Source organism: Drosophila arizonae, chromosome 5 (assembly GCF_054131065.1).
Source record: "Drosophila arizonae isolate 15081-1271.41 chromosome 5, UAZ_ARI_1.0, whole genome shotgun sequence".
In the NCBI taxonomy this organism is placed as follows: Eukaryota; Metazoa; Arthropoda; class Insecta; order Diptera; family Drosophilidae; genus Drosophila; species Drosophila arizonae.
The window spans coordinates 20487301-20508277 of record NC_142925.1 but is presented as its reverse complement, the minus strand read 5'-3'; the positions used below and the strand labels follow the sequence as shown (position 1 = coordinate 20508277).

General features: G+C 43.0%; 2 protein-coding genes across 13 annotated transcripts in view; both read right to left on the bottom strand.

Annotated features, from left to right (window-relative positions):
- tou (bromodomain adjacent to zinc finger domain 2B toutatis) overlaps positions 1–17900 on the bottom strand; it is a 40402-nt gene extending 22502 nt beyond the window's left edge. For 8 of the 12 annotated variants that reach the window (XM_089470802.1, XM_089470817.1, XM_089470813.1 and 5 more), the window contains exons 1-2: positions 17284–17900; positions 2603–2968 (exon numbers count right to left, since the gene is read on the bottom strand). The gene's annotated coding sequence lies outside the window, so the exon portion shown is untranslated. Of the gene's footprint in view, positions 1–2602; positions 2969–7487; positions 7662–17283 lie in introns of those variants that run through there. The other 4 variants (XM_089470805.1, XM_089470803.1, XM_089470804.1 and 1 more) reach the window with 4 other exon arrangements.
- Positions 17901–18464: 564 nt separating this feature from the next.
- Positions 18465–20782, bottom strand: Egm (acyl-CoA dehydrogenase family member enigma). The gene is made up of 3 exons (XM_089470828.1): positions 19653–20782; positions 19223–19547; positions 18465–19159 (listed from the first exon to the last, which is right to left on the bottom strand). Exons 1-3 carry the CDS (start codon positions 20723–20725, stop codon positions 18635–18637), a joined length of 1923 nt encoding a protein of 640 aa, XP_089326954.1. The 5' UTR covers positions 20726–20782; the 3' UTR covers positions 18465–18634.
- Between the last annotated feature and the right edge of the window lie 195 nt (positions 20783–20977).

Below are 20977 nucleotides of genomic sequence, written 5' to 3'. Positions count from 1 at the left end.
ACGAATGGGGGGGCTAACGGATTGGGTGGCATGAGTGAGCGGCCAAAGCAAAGGAGTGGAAGTTGGCAGTAACGAACCCAAACCGAACGAAGGCGCACGGGCAAAACTAAAATTGAAAATGGCAACGACGCCAGCGCCGAAAGGGGAAAAGGCAACGGTAAAGGCAAAAGCAAAAGCAAAAGCAACGGTGACAGTGACAGCAGCGACGCTGGCAGCGCTAGTAATAACAATAACAACAAAAACAACAGCAAACAAATGAATTTATGCAGCCAGCAGCAGCTTGCAGTTGTTGCTGCTGCTGTTGTTGTTGCAGTTGGGTATTTATGTAACGGTGAAATAGTTGTTGTATTTCTGGTAGTCGTTTTTGTTGGTGCTGCTGCTGCTGCTGTTGCTGCTGCTACGACTGCTACTGCAGCCAGGAGGTGGAATGCATGGGAAAGACAGGCGAAGTGGAACGGGCACCCGCGCACACGACCCGATAAATTAGAGTGAGAGAGGAAGATTGGGTGAGAGAGAGAGAGAGAGCAAGCGAACGAGCGTACACACAGATGAGCAGACGGCAGGCAGCAGAGGCAGACACAAATGGAAGAGAGAATGAGCAATGCAGCAGGCAGCATCGGCCAGAGAGTGGAATGGCGGAATGGGGGAATGGCGGGAAGGCATTGACGTATTTGCCATTTGCAACAGACCAAAGCCGCTGTTGCCTTCGCTGTCGCCTGCCGATGCCGATGCCACTGCTGCTGCATCTGCTGCTGCTGCTGTTGCTGCTGCTGCCCACTCAAAACTCAAAGCGAGCTTCGGGCTAGAGCAGAGACGTCGCACGCAGTGCAAGTAGCACAGCAGCACAGCCAGGCAGGCAGCATCTGTCCCAGCTCTGACAGCAGTTGGAGCAAGTGCACAAATACAAACATAAACATGCACACATATATACATATATATATTTATTCACATACATACATACAAATGCATGGCATGGTATGACATGGCATAGAGGATGCCTGCGAAATAGACGCAGCTTGGGGTTAGGATGTGTATGCGTGTGATTGTGTGTATGTATGTGCGTTTGTTAGTATGTGTGTTGGGTGCCTTTGCGGCTACATAGAATTCACCCAAATGTGCCCAGTGCCTGGCTGCCCTCTGCCATTGTTGTTATCCAGCAACAACATCGATAAGAGAGGGGGCGAGAGACAGGCAGAGAGGGAGAGTGAACGCAGGCAATGGAACTGCGGAACTGGGAACTCTGCTGTGGGAACTCGGAATTGACGCTTTCGCATCGAACATGTTGCATTTTAGATTATCTCACAGTTTGGCTAATCGCAATTAACCAATTTTGGAAGCGCCTGAGGCCAGACATCAATCAGACATCAGAACTCGGCCGCATCAAACAGATTGACATCAATCATGGCCACATATACTCGAGAAGCGTTCAAGTGTGCTAAAATCCTAAAGATTGGGTCAGCTCAGTACTGCGAAATGTTAATGTCAGACGCTTTATGCCATGATTAATGATAACAACTGTACCAGGATAACCAGACAGATAGATAGACAGATAGAAAAGGGCAGTAAAAACCTGTGCCCACTCCCTCCCACTCGCTATCCCTTTCATCTTCCCCATACTGTTTGGTTTCTTGTCCGCGAGAGTGGAAAAGCTTTTAAATGATGCGGTGATTTCATTAGGCAGCAAACACAATTAAAATGCTTGTTGCACGTAATCTAATATGTAATGTGTATTGCGCACAGGGACAGACAAACAGAAAGCGACAAAGAGAAAGAGAAAGAGAGAGAGATAAAGCAACTCTGCTATTTAATTAATTCTTAAATCGGATTATTCAACAAAAGGATAAAACACAATATGCCAAGAGCAACAAAAGCAAGAAGCAGCAGCAGCTACAGCGGAATATATTTATAGCGTTAGAATTGCTTTCACATTTGAATGCATTAACTCCCATAAAAGTCACAAATAACTGTTTCAAAACACATTAAAATAAACACACAGTCCTATTGAGGGACAATCATTTGTGCTATACAATTTATAGTAAAATATGAATTTTGGAATATGCATTTGCTTTTATATATAGTTTACGTAGATTAAGACTGAGCTGACAGAATAGCTGTCGACAAATGCATTATAGGCTATGTTTCTTTTTCCTCAGATATCTTGGCTTTCTTTCGATATCTCCATCTCTCTCACTTTTACTTTGCCTCTATGCTCGCTCGTTCATTCTCTCTCTCTCTCTCTCGCTTCACCTGTTTTCATATCCTATATCTTCTTATCTCCCTCGCTGACCTCTCTTCCTTTGACTATACATATATGTACCTCTCTCTTTATTTATCACTATGTTGTTCATCTCTCTATCTCTCTCAATGTATCCCTTTCTCCTCTCTACATTCCTCTTGATCTATCTTTTCCCATCTCATCTCATCCCCCAATCACCCCCGTTCTAGCACTTTATCCTTCTTTCACTCTCCATCTGCATCTCTCTTTGCTTTTCTCCCCATCTTCATCTCACTATCTCTTACTCTGTCTATCCTTTTCTCTAATTTTCACCTTCTCTTTCTATTGCTCTCTTTCTCTCTCATCTTCTTCTTTAATTGTACTCACCACAACAATCTTTGATCCGTCTTTATTTTGTCCTCCAATTGGGATGTTTCATAGCTCTTCCACTTGTTGTTGTTGTCGTCCTTGATGATTATGTTGTTGCTGCTGTAGTAATCCAAATTTTCATATTTAAACAATTAATGCTGTTGTCGTTCTTCTTCTGCTCTTTGTTGTTTTCGTTATTTCAGTTTCATTATTTTTGCTCACTCATTCACTTTGAAATGATTTCATTTTGAATATTTGTCGGCTCTTTGGCCCTGTTAACACACACACACGCACCAACACTGATACACTCACAGAGATACCGCACACAAACGATCGATTGTTGTTCACAGTAATTGTAATAAATGATTAGTGGAATTTAAGAGGCTAAAAAGAGAAGAGGAGAGAGAAAATGGGAATACCCATGAGGTCAGATGAATTAGATTGAGCTTTTAAGCTGTAGTTAAAAATAAATTTCAAATCTTTTCTTTTCTTTTCTTTTTGTATCATCATAATTATTCATTCGGCTGATGAAGCTATATGTCATATGTCTATGATTATGATTTGATTGATTATCATCTACAGTTGCGGTCATACAAATAGTAGCAGTGCAGCACACCATAAACATAATAAAACCAAAAACTTCCCGACATTGCGATATTCATATCTTGTAAAGGGTATTTCTAGGTCTATCAGTGAGAACTCTTTTAGTCGTGCAGATTAAGGCGATATTTGTATAGTTAACGCTTGACACTTCAAATCGAAGAACCGTACAGATACAGAAATACAGGTAAATACACACATACATATGTACATGTGCTCACACACACATATACATCTATATGCACATATGCCTTTGTAAATACAAATACACGTGCGTGTATTTGTATTTATTTTGCAGTTGACTCATTGAACTCAAAGTAAATGCGAAAATTTCCATTAACTAAAGAGCGCTTGTATGTACAAGAGAGAGAGGGCAAGAGAAAACAAAAGCCAATATACTCTTTTCGCACCATAAGCGAGCAGCACAGCCACCAGCTCGTCCATTCCCAATTAAATGAAATGCAACTCAACTTGTGGAATGAATGAGAAGCGAAACGGACGATGAGCAGAACGGAAGAAGAGGACGCGAGAGACAGCAACCAGACAGTGAGTGGGCAATTAACGGTTTGTGTTCTACTTCTCTGCATAAAGCATCAAAATCGCAGTCAAGCCGTTGCAAAAGTAAATACAGCAAACGGAAAACACCTTTTCCGCGCCGCACCAACTGATAACAAACTAACCTAACCTAACTATTCACATTCATAAACATCGTAAATGTGTGTGGGTAACTAATGATAAGCCCCGCCACAATGTTCGTTATGAAAACATTTATTTATAATCCATTAACAAGTTATTATTGATGTGAGGTTTTTATGTACAGTGCGCCAAGTATGTCTACGTACAGCAGCAACAGAAAATAATTGAGTATAATAAATATACAGTGTGTCACTTAAGTTGTGGCACCATGCATACATATGTATGTTACTGTACGAAGACATTATTGATACACTGTACATAAACATAAATGTTTCTATATATACATATGCACATGTAGGAACTTTTTATGTATATATTTCTTTTTCTATTTTAAATTTACATCTAACTGTTTTGGGTTTGAAAGTAATTAACCAGCTATGCAAAAAACGCTCTCTTCAAATAATAATTTAGCGCTGACTCGACATAAGCTTGTCCATTCCATTGGAAGCTGGAAATGCTTCATTGAAAGGCGATCAAATGTCTGCTGAGTTGGTGTCGGTTGTTGTTGTTGTTAGTGGAAAGAGGCGCAGCAAATGTGCAAAATTTACTCAGAGCTGCGTGAGATTCGAATTCAATGCAGATGCAACAGAAGTGTGTCTGTGTGTGTTTGTGTGTCGAAACGAAATGGATATTGGCCAGTTGTGTGTGTGTGTGTGTATGAGTTGCGAGGGTGACTGGCGTGAAGCGCGGCATGGAAACGTGGAGAAAAAATAATAAAGGGCCCAAAGCAAATAAATGACTAAAATTAAACAACAAAACAAAATCATGATGAATGCCTCAAAAATGTGAGTTCAATTTGAAGGGATGATGATGATGATGGTGATAATGTGAAGCGGTGTGTGCAATGGAAAGAGAGAGAAGAGTGAGCGAGATAGAGTGCAAAAAAGGTAAAGCGAACAAAACTATAGGCCGCCACTGGAACTGCAACAACAGCACGAAATGACGAATTCACAAAATCAAACACACATACAAACGCGCGCGCACACACACACATGGAACGACGGTAACGACCACAATAAAACCAACGAAATAAATTAAACAATATGAAAAAGAAACACTGCACAGCGGTGTACACCCAAAACGAGCTGGAATTGAGCTGGACAAGGGGAACGAAAGGCAAAAGGCAAGGGGGAGAGGCAAGCAATCAGCGAGGAACGAGACAAAACCGCCACCAACGGCAGCAACGGCAGCAGCAGCAGCAACAGCAGCCGCGCAACGACAACGACAACGACGACGGCGGCGGCGGCATCACAAAACTTGAACGACAAAATGACAAACGGACAGACAGACAAAACACAGACGGCAACTTTTTATGTACAAACAGTGCGAAAGACAGAAAGACCGACAGCCAACCAACCAGACTGACGGAAAAAACAAACGGACAACAGAAAATCCAACTAAATATCGAAATCAGAAATCCGCAACTGAGCTGCGTTATAGCAAAAGCACGAAGAAGAAGAAGTGAGCGAATGAGTGAACTGAAAGGCGCTTAGCCAAATCGAGTTGGGTTGAATGGAATGAGTGAGTTATGGAACAAAGTAAACTTAACTCGCCGATAGGTCGTCAAAAAAGACATATAAATCGGTCAGTTAGCTAAACCAACAAAATGCAGTTGGATGCCAAAGCGAATGCAAATGGAGACTTATAATAAAATTCACGCACTTTTCTATTATTTATATATATATGTATCTGTGTATGCACACGTGTGTTACATACATAAGTATGTATGTATTTATATTTATGTACAGCATAAATACTGCTCGATTTGCACAGTGAAGCAGAGCGATCGTCGTAAGGCGAAGGGAGACAAGCAGCCAAGGGGCGTTCCGTAGCACAAAACAAAAAGCGCAAAGCATATCCAAGCTAACAGCAGCAACGACAACGGTGAACATCTATAGCCACAGCGACTGCGACTACGGCAGCGACGTTGGCAGCGCTGCGGGTCGTGTCATGCACACATTTGGTATATATACACACACACACACACACACTTATATATGTATATACATACATACAAGCATATACAGGCCGGGCTGGGCAAGCAAGCAGCGCCAACAACAATAACAAAAGCAGCTAGCCAAGAAGCAAGAAGAAGAATAAGAACAACAATAATAACAACCACGACAGCGAGACATAAAATAAATGAGCGACGCTGCCGCGCAAACATGTCTCCAATAATGTTGTTGTTCTTGTTACTGTTGTTGTTTTTGCTGTCGGCTGGTCTGCTGCTCGCTCGGCCATTCGTTCATTGCGCCGCTGCTTCAATTTCGTTTTTCTTAACGTTTCTTCGCCGTAATTATTGATACATGAAAAAAAAAACAAAATAAATAAAAATACTGAAAACGCCGACGCCGAAGTTGACGCAATAAATCCAATTGGAGTTGCAATAGCTAGACGTATGTATGCATGTATGTGTGTACGTTTATACACATGTATGTATGTATGCAATTAGCTAATTATTGCATTGGTCAGTAACTTGTTTAAGCACAGTGGAGCAACAAGAACAAGCACAGCCGTAAGGCACCGGACTTTGTTCTCTGCATTTGTTTTGCACATTCTGTATAGTCGATAAAATTTATGATTAGCTTTTGTGTGATTTGTCATTTGAACGAGTATTTGATGTGCTCTCTATTGGAATTTTACAGTTAATGGTAACAGTTAAGCAGCAAAGCGCAAACGAACGCTAACCGCGAAGCTAGGCGCTGACTGTGACAGCGACTGAGACAGAGACTGCGGCGACACATTGCTCGCGTTTTTATTGATTTGACAATTTTGTTTTGTGTGTATAACGTGCAGCAGCAGCAGCAGCAACAGCAGCGGCGGCGGCGGCTTTAGATAACTGCAAATTGAACGTACACATATGTATGTATGTACGTACATATTTATATACAGCTGTATGCACATGTGTGTGTATGTATAAGAATAGCAAAAGCGAACAGCATCTCGCAACTGTGAATAATTTTAAATCCTTTTTGGTTGCGTCTTTGAAGGAGCAGAGGAAGAGTAAAAGAGAGGGCATAGAGTTCACACACAACTGACAAAAGAATATACGGTGGCCAGGGTGCACACACACATGCACAGAAGAGAGGCACAGACGCGTATACACACACACATGCAGTCTCGCCGAGGCAGACAGAACTTGCTGCTCTGCCTCTGCCTCTGCCACGGCCTCTGTCACTGACTGCTTTTGCCATGGGCTCTGCTCTGCTCTGCTCTACTCGCTTGGTTGAGTTCTCGCGCTGGCTTCTCCTCTGGCTGCTTTGGCTTTGGCCCAAACGATTTGGTTAGGTTTGGTTTGGTTTGGCATTTGTGTATCTGTATCTGTGTCTGCGTCTGTGTTTGTATCTGTATCTGTCGCACTTCCTGCGACCGTCAGCGTCAACGTCTTTTGGCCAATACATTGTTGTTGCGTGTCGTATCTTTTCGCTTTTTATTTTATTTGATTTTTTGCTTTCAGCTTTTTGCACTAATAAATAAATATTGATATACACATGTGAGTGGAGAGCGCACATTTCTACATTTGTTGCTGCTGCTGCTAACACTTTTGTTCATCTATTTGATTCTCCCACTCACTCACACACACACACCCATGAATAGATTCACATACGTTTAATTTATTTTTGTGGCGCACAGGAAATTTTTTCGTAATTTTTCTTAGCTTTGCCGCCCGGTTTTGGTTTTGGTTTCGGTTTCGGCTTAGCTTCAGCTTTAGCGCCGTCTGCTGCTGCCGTTCTGTTGCTTGTGCGACCGACGAGTTACCGAACTAAACTAACGAAACGACACCATCCAATCCAAGCCGAAGCCAAGTGCGAAGCGAGGCGATGGCGATGGCAACGGGCACTGGCACTGGCAGTGGCAGCGACATCGACGCCGGCAGCAGAGCGCTGATGGAAGCAACAACAACAACAACAACAACAACAACAACACTTGCCAATGGCTTTCGGTTGGGGTGGTGTGGGGTGCGAAGTGCGGGATAGAGAGGGGGAGCAAAATAACGACGACGACGACGTCGACGACTGCGACGACGATTATATGAGAAAATTTATTCAGTATTTAACGAACGTGTTTGTTGTTGTTGATGTTGTAGTTGTTGCTGCTGCTGTTTGAAATTGTGGGCGCAGCGCAGCGACAGAAAGACTGACGGACAGACGAAGAAGGTGTCAGAGCCTGGCGGTTGTCAGGGGCCAAAGTGGAGAGCCCGGCAAGTAGACAAGCAGTCACTCCGAAGAGCCATTTGTATTGTTTCAATTTCTTTTTACATTTAAATATATATTTTGGAATTGCTGCTGCTGCTGCTGGCGTTGCGGTTGCGACGCAGTGGCAGAGGCAGAGGCAGAGACAGAGACAACGATGGCAGCGACGCCGTCGCTCATTCAAGTGCTGGTAATTAAAATTGCTACAATAACTAAATCAAATGAGCGTCGGAGAGCAGCTGCGTGAGTGACTGCGTGTGTTTGTGTGCGTGCATGTGGAAAAGGAACAAGTGAGAAATTAAGCAAAATGCATGGAGAAGCAGCAAGGCAACAAAAACTACAGCACGCCAGGCGCGTGGAAGTGAGCAAGCAAATTTTGCAATGTTGCGGCTTGTACTTGCTTGTAGTCGTCATGAGTGTGTGAGTGTGAGTGAGAGCGAGCGTATAAGTGTGAGTCTGTGTGAGAGAGAGTGTAGCGTAATATAAATGAAGCTGGCTAAAGGTGTTCGGTTGTCAGTTTGACTGTCTTTCTGCTGCTGCTGCTGCTCTTCGCCGTCATCGCCATGTTGCTTTTATTATTGTTGTTGTTGTTGTGGATGTTGTTACTGTTTCTCCTGCCGCAGCCAAAAGTTTTGCTGCGGAAATGCGTATTGCTGGCGCTGCTGCTGCTGCTTTGGCTGCTGGCGCTGTTGGTGCGGAAACAGCGATGCAAATTGTTGAATAATGTCAAGTAAAATTGCGCGCATGATAAATGGAAATGGAAAATGGACGAATTGTGAAAGCTGGCAGCAAGATGCACCTACATATACAACTATATGCACGCACACACACACACACACACATACACTTACATATGTGCATATATATATTTACATGCACAAGCACAAACATAAGACTTTTCAATGCAATGCAATGTATTGCAGTTGACATAACAGTGCCAGTCGGGGGCGTGGCATGCCATGGCTGGCAGTGTGTACATTGAGGGAGGCATTCAAATACTATGTGTATGTATGTATGTATGTGTGCATGAGCAATAAAATACCCTTGCTCATACTACACAAGCACTGAGGTATATGCGTGCTCTAAATAAATAAATAAATGATTGCTTTTCTATTTCTTTATATTATACAACGATTATATTTTTACACTTGTACATATATTATTTATGTGCATGCATTCTGCGACAAAGTTGTAATGCTCCCCAAAAAAGGGCATAACCAACAACAACAACTACAACATTCACTACAATAACAAATAAAAGCAATCGCGCGCTGCAGATGAATGCGCAGTCAGCGTCAGCGTCAGCGGCTGTAGCTAATGGAGCACTTTTGTTGCAATCATAGTCGTCGTCGTCGTCGTTGCTTTTGTAGTTGTAGTTGTAGCTGTGGCCAGTGGGCAGTGGGCAGTCCGGGCAGAAACAAAAGTCAGCTAAAATCTAAATAAAATGTGTACACAGGCGCGCACACATCCATATTCAAGTATAGCACACACACACACATGCACATACACAGGCACAGTTATGCGCAAATATAACTAAACGAATAAACAGAATTAAGCAAGTCGACGATTTAATGCACTTACAGACATCGCATATGATATGCATTTGAAGTGAGTTAAATGTAATAAATCATTTTTATTTATTTACTGTTATTTTATTTTATAATACATTTGTGGATACATTCAACAGCACGAAAAAGGCCACAGAAGAATTATTATAATTGTTTTTTACAGATAATTGAAAATAGATAAATATAATAATGAAACATTTACATACATACATATATGTTTTTCTTAATAATTAAATAGACTGAAAAAAACATTTAGTAGTTTTCCTAATCTCAATAACAATTCGCAAGGACTGCAACTAGAAAGTGTATCAAGCGCAGAATGTTTTGGTGGACCTGAGTAAGAGAAATGAAATGTAAAGGGCAACAAGAAGAAGGACGACAACACGATGGAAACGCATAGTGCAATAGCAGTTAAGGGCATAGGCGGGAGGGGCAGGCACAAAGGCAGTGCCTGATGTCGAACATAGTTGGTTGGTTGGGTTGACTGGCTCGTTGGCTGCCTCGTTGGCGGGGGAGTGAAGTGCGAAGAGCTGCAGCAGAGGAAGCCGGGGCAAAGTTGTTGCTGCAACAGCAACAACGGCAACGGCAGCAACAACACAATGCCAGCGAGCTAAAGGCGAGCGTGCCAACTACAACAACAAGGATTACAATTCAAACTTGCTCGTCAGCCAGAGCTGCCGGCCTGCATGCCAGCCTGCCTGCCTGCCTGGCTGGCTGCCATTGCCGCGAGGCAATGAGACAGAAGGAATGGAGAATGAGAGGGAGAGACAGTGCGACGAGTGCGGAGAGTTAGAGAGCGAGAGGAGCCGTGCCATGCCGTGTCGAGTCGTGCCGTGCAGAAGGTGGCATTGGCAACAGCAACAACAACATCAACAGCAGCAACTACAACAACATGGGCTAAGTTTTGCTCTTCCTCTCTCCACTGTCCGATGCAGCAGCACTAAAGAAGAAGAAGATGAATACACATGCATAAAAACTGTGCGGAAGAAAAAATTTATAAGTACGTGCGTGTCTTACTGCATGAGTATGTATTTGTTTGTATGCATGTGTATAAGAGTGTGCGTGTGTCTATATATATATGTGTGTGCGAGCACATACCCTGCTGCCCGCGCTGTCGACGTTTTTGTGGTCGCTTTGAAATGAAAAGGAACTGCGGCTACTCCCGCTGCCGCCGTCTCTGCCAATGCCACTGCCGCAGACGCTGCCTTCACCGCAGCCGCCACCACCGCCGTCGACGTCAACGCCGCACAAAATAAATGAGAGCGAAGCGCGGCCAAAAAGCAGCGCCCAAAGCAAAGCCAAGCGAAACAGCGCAAAGCCAACAAAACGAGCGACGTTTTTTCCACCTCCTCCTTCTTCTGCTTCTTCTTGTTCTTTGCTTTTGTTAATTTTCATCAGTTGAGCAAATGAGTGCAACATCGCCCAAAAAGGGAAGAGCGAGAGAGCGAAGGGTGAAGAGCACAAAAATATAACCAGCCAAAGGCGAACGAGCAACCGCAGGCGAATTCAACTCAAACTTCAACTAATTGGCTGAGAAACGATTACTCAACACCAAAAACAATGCGTGGACGGGACATTATTTAAATCAAATTACCTTCAATGATAAATTGATAAATTTATGAAGAGCTGCTATCAATGAATTAGTCTATTTAGCAAAACAACAAGAAAAGCTTTTATTCAAATTCAAATATTCTAATTCAATTCAATTCGATGAATGAATAGACAGAGTAGTTCATTCTCGAATAGTGAACCCTAACGGTGATTGTAATTTCTCAGTTCCTGATTTTTTATCAATAGGTTAGTCTACTGCAACAATGTGTTTCATTGCTTGTTAGCAAAGCTGTTGATGTCACTTAAAAAAAGTCAATCAACAAATAAGAATGAAGAATAGTATGCCATTTTTGGATTAATCTATTAATGGTATGAACTATACCGTTAATATGATAGTTAGAGAGTATGTTATTAATTCGTACTCCATTGCTGACTCGCTTATATTTTGCCAGCTGAATAGCTCCATAGAACTAATATTTTATGAACAGTTGAACAGTTAGTCATTTTGTTATCTCAACAACAAATTGGTCCGTACCCATGAAATTTAGATAAGTGCGGGCTTTACCGTATCTTCAAATGAAGTACTTCCGACTAATACAATCTAACCTGCACTTTTATTAAAAACAAATATATAGTATAGTATAGTATTTAAAATGAGAATTTCTTTTGAAATAAAAAGTATTTGACTATTTGGGAGATATATTAAATAACTGTTCATTAAAACTAGCTAGAGGAAGTTTCAAGGTGGGGTCCAAAACAAACATCTGACACACAATTTTTGTGTTTAGTTAAGTGAATGATTTATTGACTGACTTAGTGATTTATATGCACATTACTGTTATATTTGATTAGTTCGGTTTGATATGCTAATTATGGATGAATATTGAATGTCAGTTTCATTCAGATTATTAAAAAGATTAATTTTCTGTTTTAACTTGATTGTTCTAAGGAAAGCTTATATTTATACTGTTAATTGAGGGATTAAGATTGGAGGGAATATAAAAATGACTATATGCAATAAAAAAAAAAAAATTAATAATAGTTCTACTAGACATACAAATTTACAAAAATTGTAAAAAATACTTATTTTATAAATTCAATTGAAATTTGAATTATTTCCGCTGACAGGACTCACGATGCACCACTGCAACTGCAACGGAGTACCGTAAATGAAGCGTGAGCTGTACTAATTGTTATGCGAGTCCTGCTGCCAACTGACATCTGTGCCGCACACTCGCTACGGCTGCAACTGCACGACAGTTGATGCAGCATGTACTAATTAATTATTGATAATGCGCTGGCTGCTTGCTGATGTTTCGTCTGCCTCTGCTTGACAGTGGGGCCTGCCACGCCTCCCAGCAACTACACCCCCGCACAAGCGGGTCCCGGGCAAGTTTTGCAAATTACAAGAATTTCCGCACTCAGGGCACAGAAATAGATACAAAATGTGAATGTGTGTGCGTGTGTGTGTGTTTATTCGCTCTTCTGCATCGTGTGTGTGTGTGTATCTAATGCAACTACAAATGTGGCAAGGGGATGGCGGCACAGTTGAGTGCTTCACATGGTGACAAACGTCGTTGTCGTCCTCGCAGTCGTCTTTGTATAATTTCCACAATAGCCAAGAAAATGCTCCTCGCTGCGCAGATACAAGATGTAAGATGCACACAAACACACACACACACACAGCAAAGTTTACAGAACAGAGCAGTGCTGGAGCTGCAAGTGGCGGGGCTAGCTGCTGCTGCGTAGACCAACCTTCGTTGCATGCAAACACAAGCTACATCTACAGTATTCCCCACTTATGTGGATACACATAGTCATAGCCACATGTGCGAGTCGTTTAATTCGTGGGATAACGGCCGTCAAGGCGAAGTCGTCCTCGCAGTCGCAGTTACATTTGCTATAAGCAGCATTCAATCCACCTACCCACCCACCTGCCTGCCCGCTTCTTCTCACAACCAACACACTCACACACTCGCACACACACATCGGGTCACACTTGAACATTTGTCATGCCCATAATAAAGTACAGCGTAAAAGCTTTTGGGGTTGCGCTGCTCTTGCCTCTGCTTCTGCATCTCTCACTCCAGCGCTCTAGCTCGCTCTCTCTCTCTTTCTTTCGCTCTCTTCTTCTACGTTCACTCTCACAATTCCAGTCAGGCAATCGCGTGTCCAGGCAGCAACAACAACGACAAATTCCACCCAAAGCCGCAGTCGCGTCAGCAGCCCAACAACAACAACAACAGCAAAGAGAATAACGAGAACCGTTTTAGTTTCTTTTTTGTTTTCTGCTGTTTTTTCCTTACTTTTTTTTATGATTCGTTTCTTTTTTTGGTGGCAACTCTCCACACAACAAAAGCGATTGGACGACAACCAGGGCAACCAGCTCGAAGTGTTGCCAAATGCTCTCTGATAAGGCCCATTGCAGTCGCAAGTGAACCCATTTTGTCGCAGCGCTTCCGGTTGCAGTATTGCAAAGAGCTTTGTGTTAGTTTGCAAACAATATGTACACACACATAACATGTATGTATGTGTATGTGTATGCACGAGGAATAACTGTCCTTCCCTTACGCCAACAGCTTGCAGCGACAGAAGGAACAGTTATCTTTTTTCATTATTTTGTTTTCTTGTATGGTTTGCCCAATGCGAAATACTTTTTAACTGTAAATTCTCAGAATTCATTTTATAGATTGATCTAAGCTTAAAAGACGAGGATAGAATTGATCAATTACATATGGAAAACCTAAATAAAGGCTACCCTAAAAAAGTGTATAAACAATTTCAAAAATACAACTTTTTCATGAATTAAATATATTTCAAATATTACAAAATTATGAAACGTAATTTTTTATGTCGAAAATATGTTTTTTATTGCAAATAGAATGAATTTCCAATGTCGTTCACCTAGTCGTTGAAATAGAGAAAGGTACGACATAATGTAATCTAAAGAAATTCTTGTTTACTTCTATTCTACATTATTTTTTGTACATACATATATTTACATACATATGTATATATTTACGTGCATGTAAGGAACGCATACATTTAATTACAATTCTGTACGCATTAGACAGCTACACAATTAAATTCAATCAAAAGAGCTAATTAAAATTGTTTTGTAACTCTGGTCCGATGAAAACGAGAACAGAGAACAGAAAACAGAAATAAAACAACAATAACAACAACAAATTTTCCCCTCACAATCAAAACGAAAATGTACAAAATGCAATGGAATATTGTTTACCGTTAGCAGCGACGGCGACGCTGACAGCGCGTTACAAATAAGCACCCAACGAAACAGCTTGTACTGCAGAGCGAGCGAGACAGCGACAGGCGACAGAGTGGGAGGCGATGAGGTCCAGTTTGGGGACTTTGCAATTCACACTCATCTTTAGCATTTGTAATTTTTCGTTGCTGCAGCTGCACAACATAAATTCAATTGTTGCCAATATTTTCAAAACGTTGCCAGAAGCAGCAACAACAACAACAATAACAATAACAACAACGGCATCATCATCAATACCGACAACAGCAAATTCAATTTTCATTTATCCATCGGCTCATCTATCCATCTATTCGACTGCCTATTGCTATCTCGCTCTGTCCCCCATTTGTGGCGTGTGATTTTTTGCACTTTCAACTGTGCAGTTGGAATGTGCTTTGCGTGTGTGAGTGAGTATGCGTGTGAGTGCGCAGAAAACAAATAAAATGTGTGGCTGTGCATTACAATATAGTGGTGGGAGGGGGAGGGTGACAGTTCTGCCCATCACCTTTCCAAACCCAATATCCAATTAGTGGGCAGCTCCCCTCCCCAAACTGATATCAGTCAGAGCCAGTTTTGATTCCCACTTTCATTGTTCCAACGGGCCTCACAACGTTTGCTTTTTATGGCCTCTCGATGCTACTGTAGTCGTTGTTGTCGCTGTTGTTGTTTTTGTTGCTGTCTGCATTCGGCATTTGCCATTTTGTATGTCTTGCTGTTGTTGTTGTTGCTCTGTCCCGAACTCTTCGCTTACGCTGCCGCTTATCTGCCATTAAACGACGCTGCTGCTGCTACTGCTGCTGCGCTGCCCTCAACTACGCTTCACTTTGCTGTGCTCTGCTTTTGCTTTAGCTTAAACGTTCGTCGTTTCGATTTCGGTTGCCCGATGCCATCGCCGTCATTCCCGTTCCCATTTTGTACCCGCGCGCATCTCTCGAGTGGGAGCCCAAGGTGCAACATTGGCAACGGGCCTGTGCCTGGGCCTGGGCCAGCCAGACGCGCCGTGAAACAAATGGCAGGCACTGTAGTAAGCATGCACGAGCTCTCTCACTCACATACACACACTCTCGCACACGCACACACACATGAATGAACACACATGCATGTATGTATGTAAGTATGTGACGTTTCTGCCGCAGCCATCGCCACCTGCCATTTGGGGGCGCAGCATTTGTCGCCATTTATTTACACGATTAGAAATCGATTTTATGCGTTTGGATAATATTTCGAATGTAGAGAAACACATACATATGTACAACAATAGACATTGTGTATGTGTGTATATATACATATGTGTCCATACAAACGCACATACATAGCATGTATTGGTCGTCATTAATATGATTTATGTCAAACATATCGAAATGAGGGTTGCGAAATCGATTTGTGCGTGTGTGACAACAAGGCGTATCACACCCACAATTACCCTCACCATTATAGAAACTGTGTAATCTAAAAAAAAATAAATAAAATACAATAGTAAAAAGATACCTAACAAAAGCAAAACAACTTAACTAAAAATTACTATCAATTAAGTTAAGCCGTACGACTAATTAGCGCAGGCGCAAGCAGCGAACCGTTAATAAGCAGTAATGCTCAAGTACAATCAGAAAGCTTAAGAATTGAACACAAACAAAGCTCGCGCTAGCCCTGCATTGGCTATTCGACATGCTTACTCACTCACAGAAACGAGTTAAAGCTAATTGATTAATAACTTTCGAACGAAAAAAAGCTTAGGCATACATTTAAAACTAAAACATTCAGCAGTTCCAGTCTAAGCACACTGGCTGGAGGGGAACTGTGAGATTGGGCCGTAAAAGAAACGAAAAAAATAAAAATAAAATAAAAAGATGGCAAAATCCAAATTCAATCCACTTCGTGGCGCTGTGCCCGACATAGGCCAAATACTAGATGCCGTATACAACTACAATACACCCACATTGCCATTTTTAACACACATGCACACACAACGCACACACACACGCAGTAAAGTTCGTGAGCAAATCTCAAATTAAAGCAAGCAGAGTCAACGACGACGCAGCGTCGCTGCCGTAGTCGACGCTCCGCTGCGTTGATGGATTGTAGCCCGCAAACATACACACGCACACACATTTGTATTCACATAAATATATATACACTCACGCATGGCCACGACGGGCCGAGAAAAATACAATCCAGTGGAATCGTTTGGCCGGTGACTCTTTCGGCTTGTCTTATGTTCCTTGGTCACCTCCCTCTCTCTCAATCCACAAACTCACTCACGTGAGTGTGTGTGTGTCGTGTGCCAATGCTCATGGCGTTCACTGTCCCCGAGACAAAAAAAAATAACAAAACAAAAAATTACATACTCTCCGGAACGAAACGAAATGAAATAGAAGGCACAACTCTGCTGCTGCTGCTGCCACTGCTGCTGGTACTCTTCTTTTTCTTTGGTATATTATTTCTACCATTTTTTTTATTGCTTGGGGCGGTCGTCTTGTGCTTGAATTGGCTCTCACATTTCTTCCCTCAAGACTACAACAATCCGTTTCAATCCCTCTGTTTTTAAGGTGTTTAATTTATGAGACCCCCCACCTCCTTTTATTATTTTTATTTTTTAGGGAAAAGGGACATTTCTAGTTCCGTTTCTCATGTCCAACTTCATTCCATTGTTGTTGTTTCGCCACAGAGCACAGCAATATTCGGTTCCTCCCCACAAAGGAACGAAAAATTGCGAGCCGGCAACAAAAAAATGCGAATTCGAATAGAAATTGTGCGTAACACCCCACATTTTGGGGTAAAATTTGGTGAGCAATGCGGCCAAGCTGTTGTCTTGTTGAAAAAATTTACCTGTGTCAAGTAAAACGCTGCTCGACGGCTGCTGGTTTGCTTATCGGCGTCCTCGCTTTGTTGCGCACTTTCGTATTTTGTTTGTCTGCTTCTCTGCTTCTACTTTTCTAACACACTCGCACAGAAACGAAATTTGGCGATTGCGTAGCTTTGGGCCTGCCCGCAATTCCCATTTGATTTTCATCGGCTTTCCCTTTTTTGGCAAACAATTTCATGTGCTCAATTCACCTATTCCCCTTATTTTTTCCCGCACTCACATATACACAGTTTCGCGGGCACACGCATATGCATACGCACACATGCACACATCGATACGGGGCAATAATTTTCGCCGTGGGCGTTTTTCTTCACATTTGCTTTTTAAAAATTTGTGTATTTTCTCATTTATGTTGCCATAACTGTTACAAGTGCAGCCGCCCACAATGCTTAGCATGCATCGGTTTACGACAGTTTTCACTGTTCACTGCACATAGTATTTGTATGTATGTATGTATATAATTTGTAACTTGAAAATAATGCTTGAAATTTGCAACACACTCTTTTCGCACTTTCGCACTGCCGTCAATAAAACCGCGCGTGAACCGCACGACAACCGAAACGAAAATGAACCGATGCAATAATATGGCAACTGAAATGAAGTGGAATTGAGTGCGTCCGACGTCGGCAGCGCTGCCCAAAAGAGAGCGTGACAGAGCTGAATTTTGAGTGTAACAAACACTACGATAATGTTTTATATATTTTTGTTAAATTAAGAGTTGAGTGTATTTTGTATTATGAGCCAAATAATTAACTAATATTGGCACATTAGATACAATATATTTTATTCAGTTTGTGTTGACTTGATTAGCATACATACATATGTGAGTGAAAATGTTGTTTGAGTGCGAGTGTGGGTCTAAGCTCAGCTCAGCATTGTTCTCTTTCATTTATTTTATCTTTTCATTACATATGTATGTGTGGAGTACAGATTTGATAAAATAAAAACAAGTCAATTCAAAAGGCACTCAATAACGCTTGCGCTGTTATTTAACATGTATCTGTTAAGTCAGTTAACATAAATGGGTGAAGCAATAAATTGCCCTGCTTGACTCAAGCCAAGCCTGAGCCCATTTTACAAGTGAACTCAAGTATTACATTTTACATACTATTGGATTGAGCGCTGTTATTGAAACTTCAATTGGTATTGCTCCACTGATAAAAACATATATTTTGGGTATATATCTGTAAATTGAGTCAATGCCACCCGATTCTATAAACATTATATACACTGTATCTCAAGCAATCCTAGATTTCGTATATTCATTTACAGTTGAAAGATCAGTTAACAATGGGCGTCGGTAAAATGAAATGCTTAAAAGTTAAAGGTCAGTGGATGCACCGCAAAGTAGCCTTTGCTCTTGGCCACCTGCTTGGAGAGTCGCAGCAGGTTGTTATCGTTGTTTATATAGTTTCCATTGAAGATCTCCATGGCAAGACGCATCACATCGTCGCGCCCCTGCGAGCAAATGGCCGTAGCGGTTAGCAGTTCGTGATCGGCCAGCGGCAGGCCGATGCAATAGGAGCGCGAGGCACGCGCTATACTCGCCCACATGGCATAGATGATGGTTGCAATGTTTGCCAGGCGCTGCAGCTCGTGCTGCCGCTCTACAACGGCGTTGCCATATCGTGTGAACATCAGCTCCACGGCCATGTTCAGGCGGGCCACCGAGTGCTCAATGTACTGGGCAGGCGCCTCGAGTGTGGGATGCACATGCTCCGCCAGCCGCATTTTCGTATTGGGTTTCTCCAGGCTGGTTGAGCTCAGGAATTTGCTAAAAATCGTGCCGGGATTGAAGAGCGGATTGCGTAGCTTGCTGATGCCCTCATTCATGCGAATCTATCAAAGGCAAGAGAAGCGAATGAGATTACTTTGCTCCAATCGATTTCACTGCATACTCACGCCGGCATGCTGCAGTCCAGACAGCGCTATGAACATGCTCAACGATGTCAACGATTCGCCCTGCGTGCACAGCTGAGCGCTGTCCCTCAGCGCCAACTCCGCTGGCTGTCCGCTGTGCAGACTCGCCGGCCCGAGCAGGCTCAGGTTCTGCGTGGAGATTGCGTACAGCTGCTGCAGCGTGTAATATTTCGTGATGGCAGTCTCCAGCGTCACATCCTGATTGTTAAACTCGTCCATCAGGCCCGCTGTCAGATAGAGCATGCTCTCCATGGCGTATATGGAGCACATTGCCTGCGATAGGTTCACCTTGGTCAGATCCAAGTCTCTGCAAGAATGAGAATATTATTTAGCAACAATTTGACTAAAGGAAGGATGAGCATGAGGATACTCTAGCTGGCAGGAGCTGTCCCGGCTCTACATTTATACTTACTTGATCTGCACGCCACATTGAGTTGTCTCCACGCTGAACTTTGTCAGGTGATTTAGCAGCCGCTTGGATAAGCCAATGCCGAGCAGGGTGCTCCGCAGTCGACTGAAGCGCATCAGCTGCTCCGAGTGACGATTGCCCTCGTAAGCCTGGCCCAATATTTGCTGACTGCTTAATTGCACCTGGTCGAAGTGAATGCGTCGCATGACCGCCTCCCGGCAGCCGAAGGTGGCATGCGTCTCGCCCAGGCGTACGCCTGGCTGCTGGCCATCGACCAGAAATAGGGTCAGCTCACGTCCCAGCTCGCCGGGCACATTTATATTCTGCGTCTGTGCGAGCACAAGGAACAGCTGACGTGCGCCGGGTGGAGGCATAACGACGAATGCCTTTTCGCCGTTAAGTGTCCAAGTGTGGCTGTCCAGATCGTAGCTGGCCTGGGTGCCAAAGAGGTCGTTTTCGGGCGGTGCATACTCGAAGATGGCATCGCTAGCTATCAGTTTGCCGCTGCCCAGTTCCGGCAGGTATTTCTGCTGCTGCTCCGGTGTGCCCAGTTCCCGCAGCATGTCCACCACGACGCGATGTGTCTGCAGGCCGAGCGCCATGCTGGTGTGGTTCGACTCTGGCTCACTGGCCATGAGACTGGCGCTCCACGCGTACCCTTTGCCATCATAGTCTGTGGGCACGTTCAGCCCGTAGAGGCCGAGCTGCTGCAAATTCTCCAGCGAGTGGGGCTGGAGAGGAGGCTCTGCAAAGTAATCCTTTACCGGCAGCAGCGCGTTTTGCAGACTGGCCATATCCTCGCGAGCAATGACCTCTGGATAGCCAAGCAGCTCCTTGTCCGCCAAACCCACAAAGAAGTTCTTGACCAACGGTTCACGTGCCGGCAAACCTTGTTGCGCTGCAGCGCTCGCCTCCTCCGGCACTCGACTCTCCTCAGCCCATTGCTGGGCGTTGACGCTGCTGTTGCTTGTAGCGGTCGCTTTGCTGCCTGCGCTGCGCGCTAGCAGAAATGTTCCGCATCTATTGTGATTTTTATTTAATATTCTAACAGCACGCGAAAACAATTGGTAGCGCATCTTGCATTAGGTAATGTGAACGAACAATAGAGATGCACATTCTGTATTTATATACATTGGCCGTTTTCGATAGTAACATCGTTATCGATTTCTCGTGCTGCGGTATTTTTTATAAATCAGTATATTGCATTTATTGAAGTTCAATTTGAATTAGGTAATGTAATCAATAAAGATGCATAGATAATATTTTTATTTAAATATTCGGGAATTAAGCGTAACTGCCATTATATATTTGGGATATTGCCGGTCTTG

Excerpts from the sequence above, each read along its gene's own strand:
- Egm (XM_089470828.1), bottom strand. The coding sequence starts at position 20,725 with ATGCGCTACCAATTGTTTTCGCGTGCTGTTAGAATATTAAATAAAAAT. Across the intron at positions 19,548-19,652 it reads CAATGTGGCGTGCAGATCAA|AGACTTGGATCTGACCAAGG; the intron begins GTAAGTATAAAT and ends TCATTCTTGCAG. Across the intron at positions 19,160-19,222 it reads CTGGACTGCAGCATGCCGGC|ATTCGCATGAATGAGGGCAT; the intron begins GTGAGTATGCAG and ends TGCCTTTGATAG.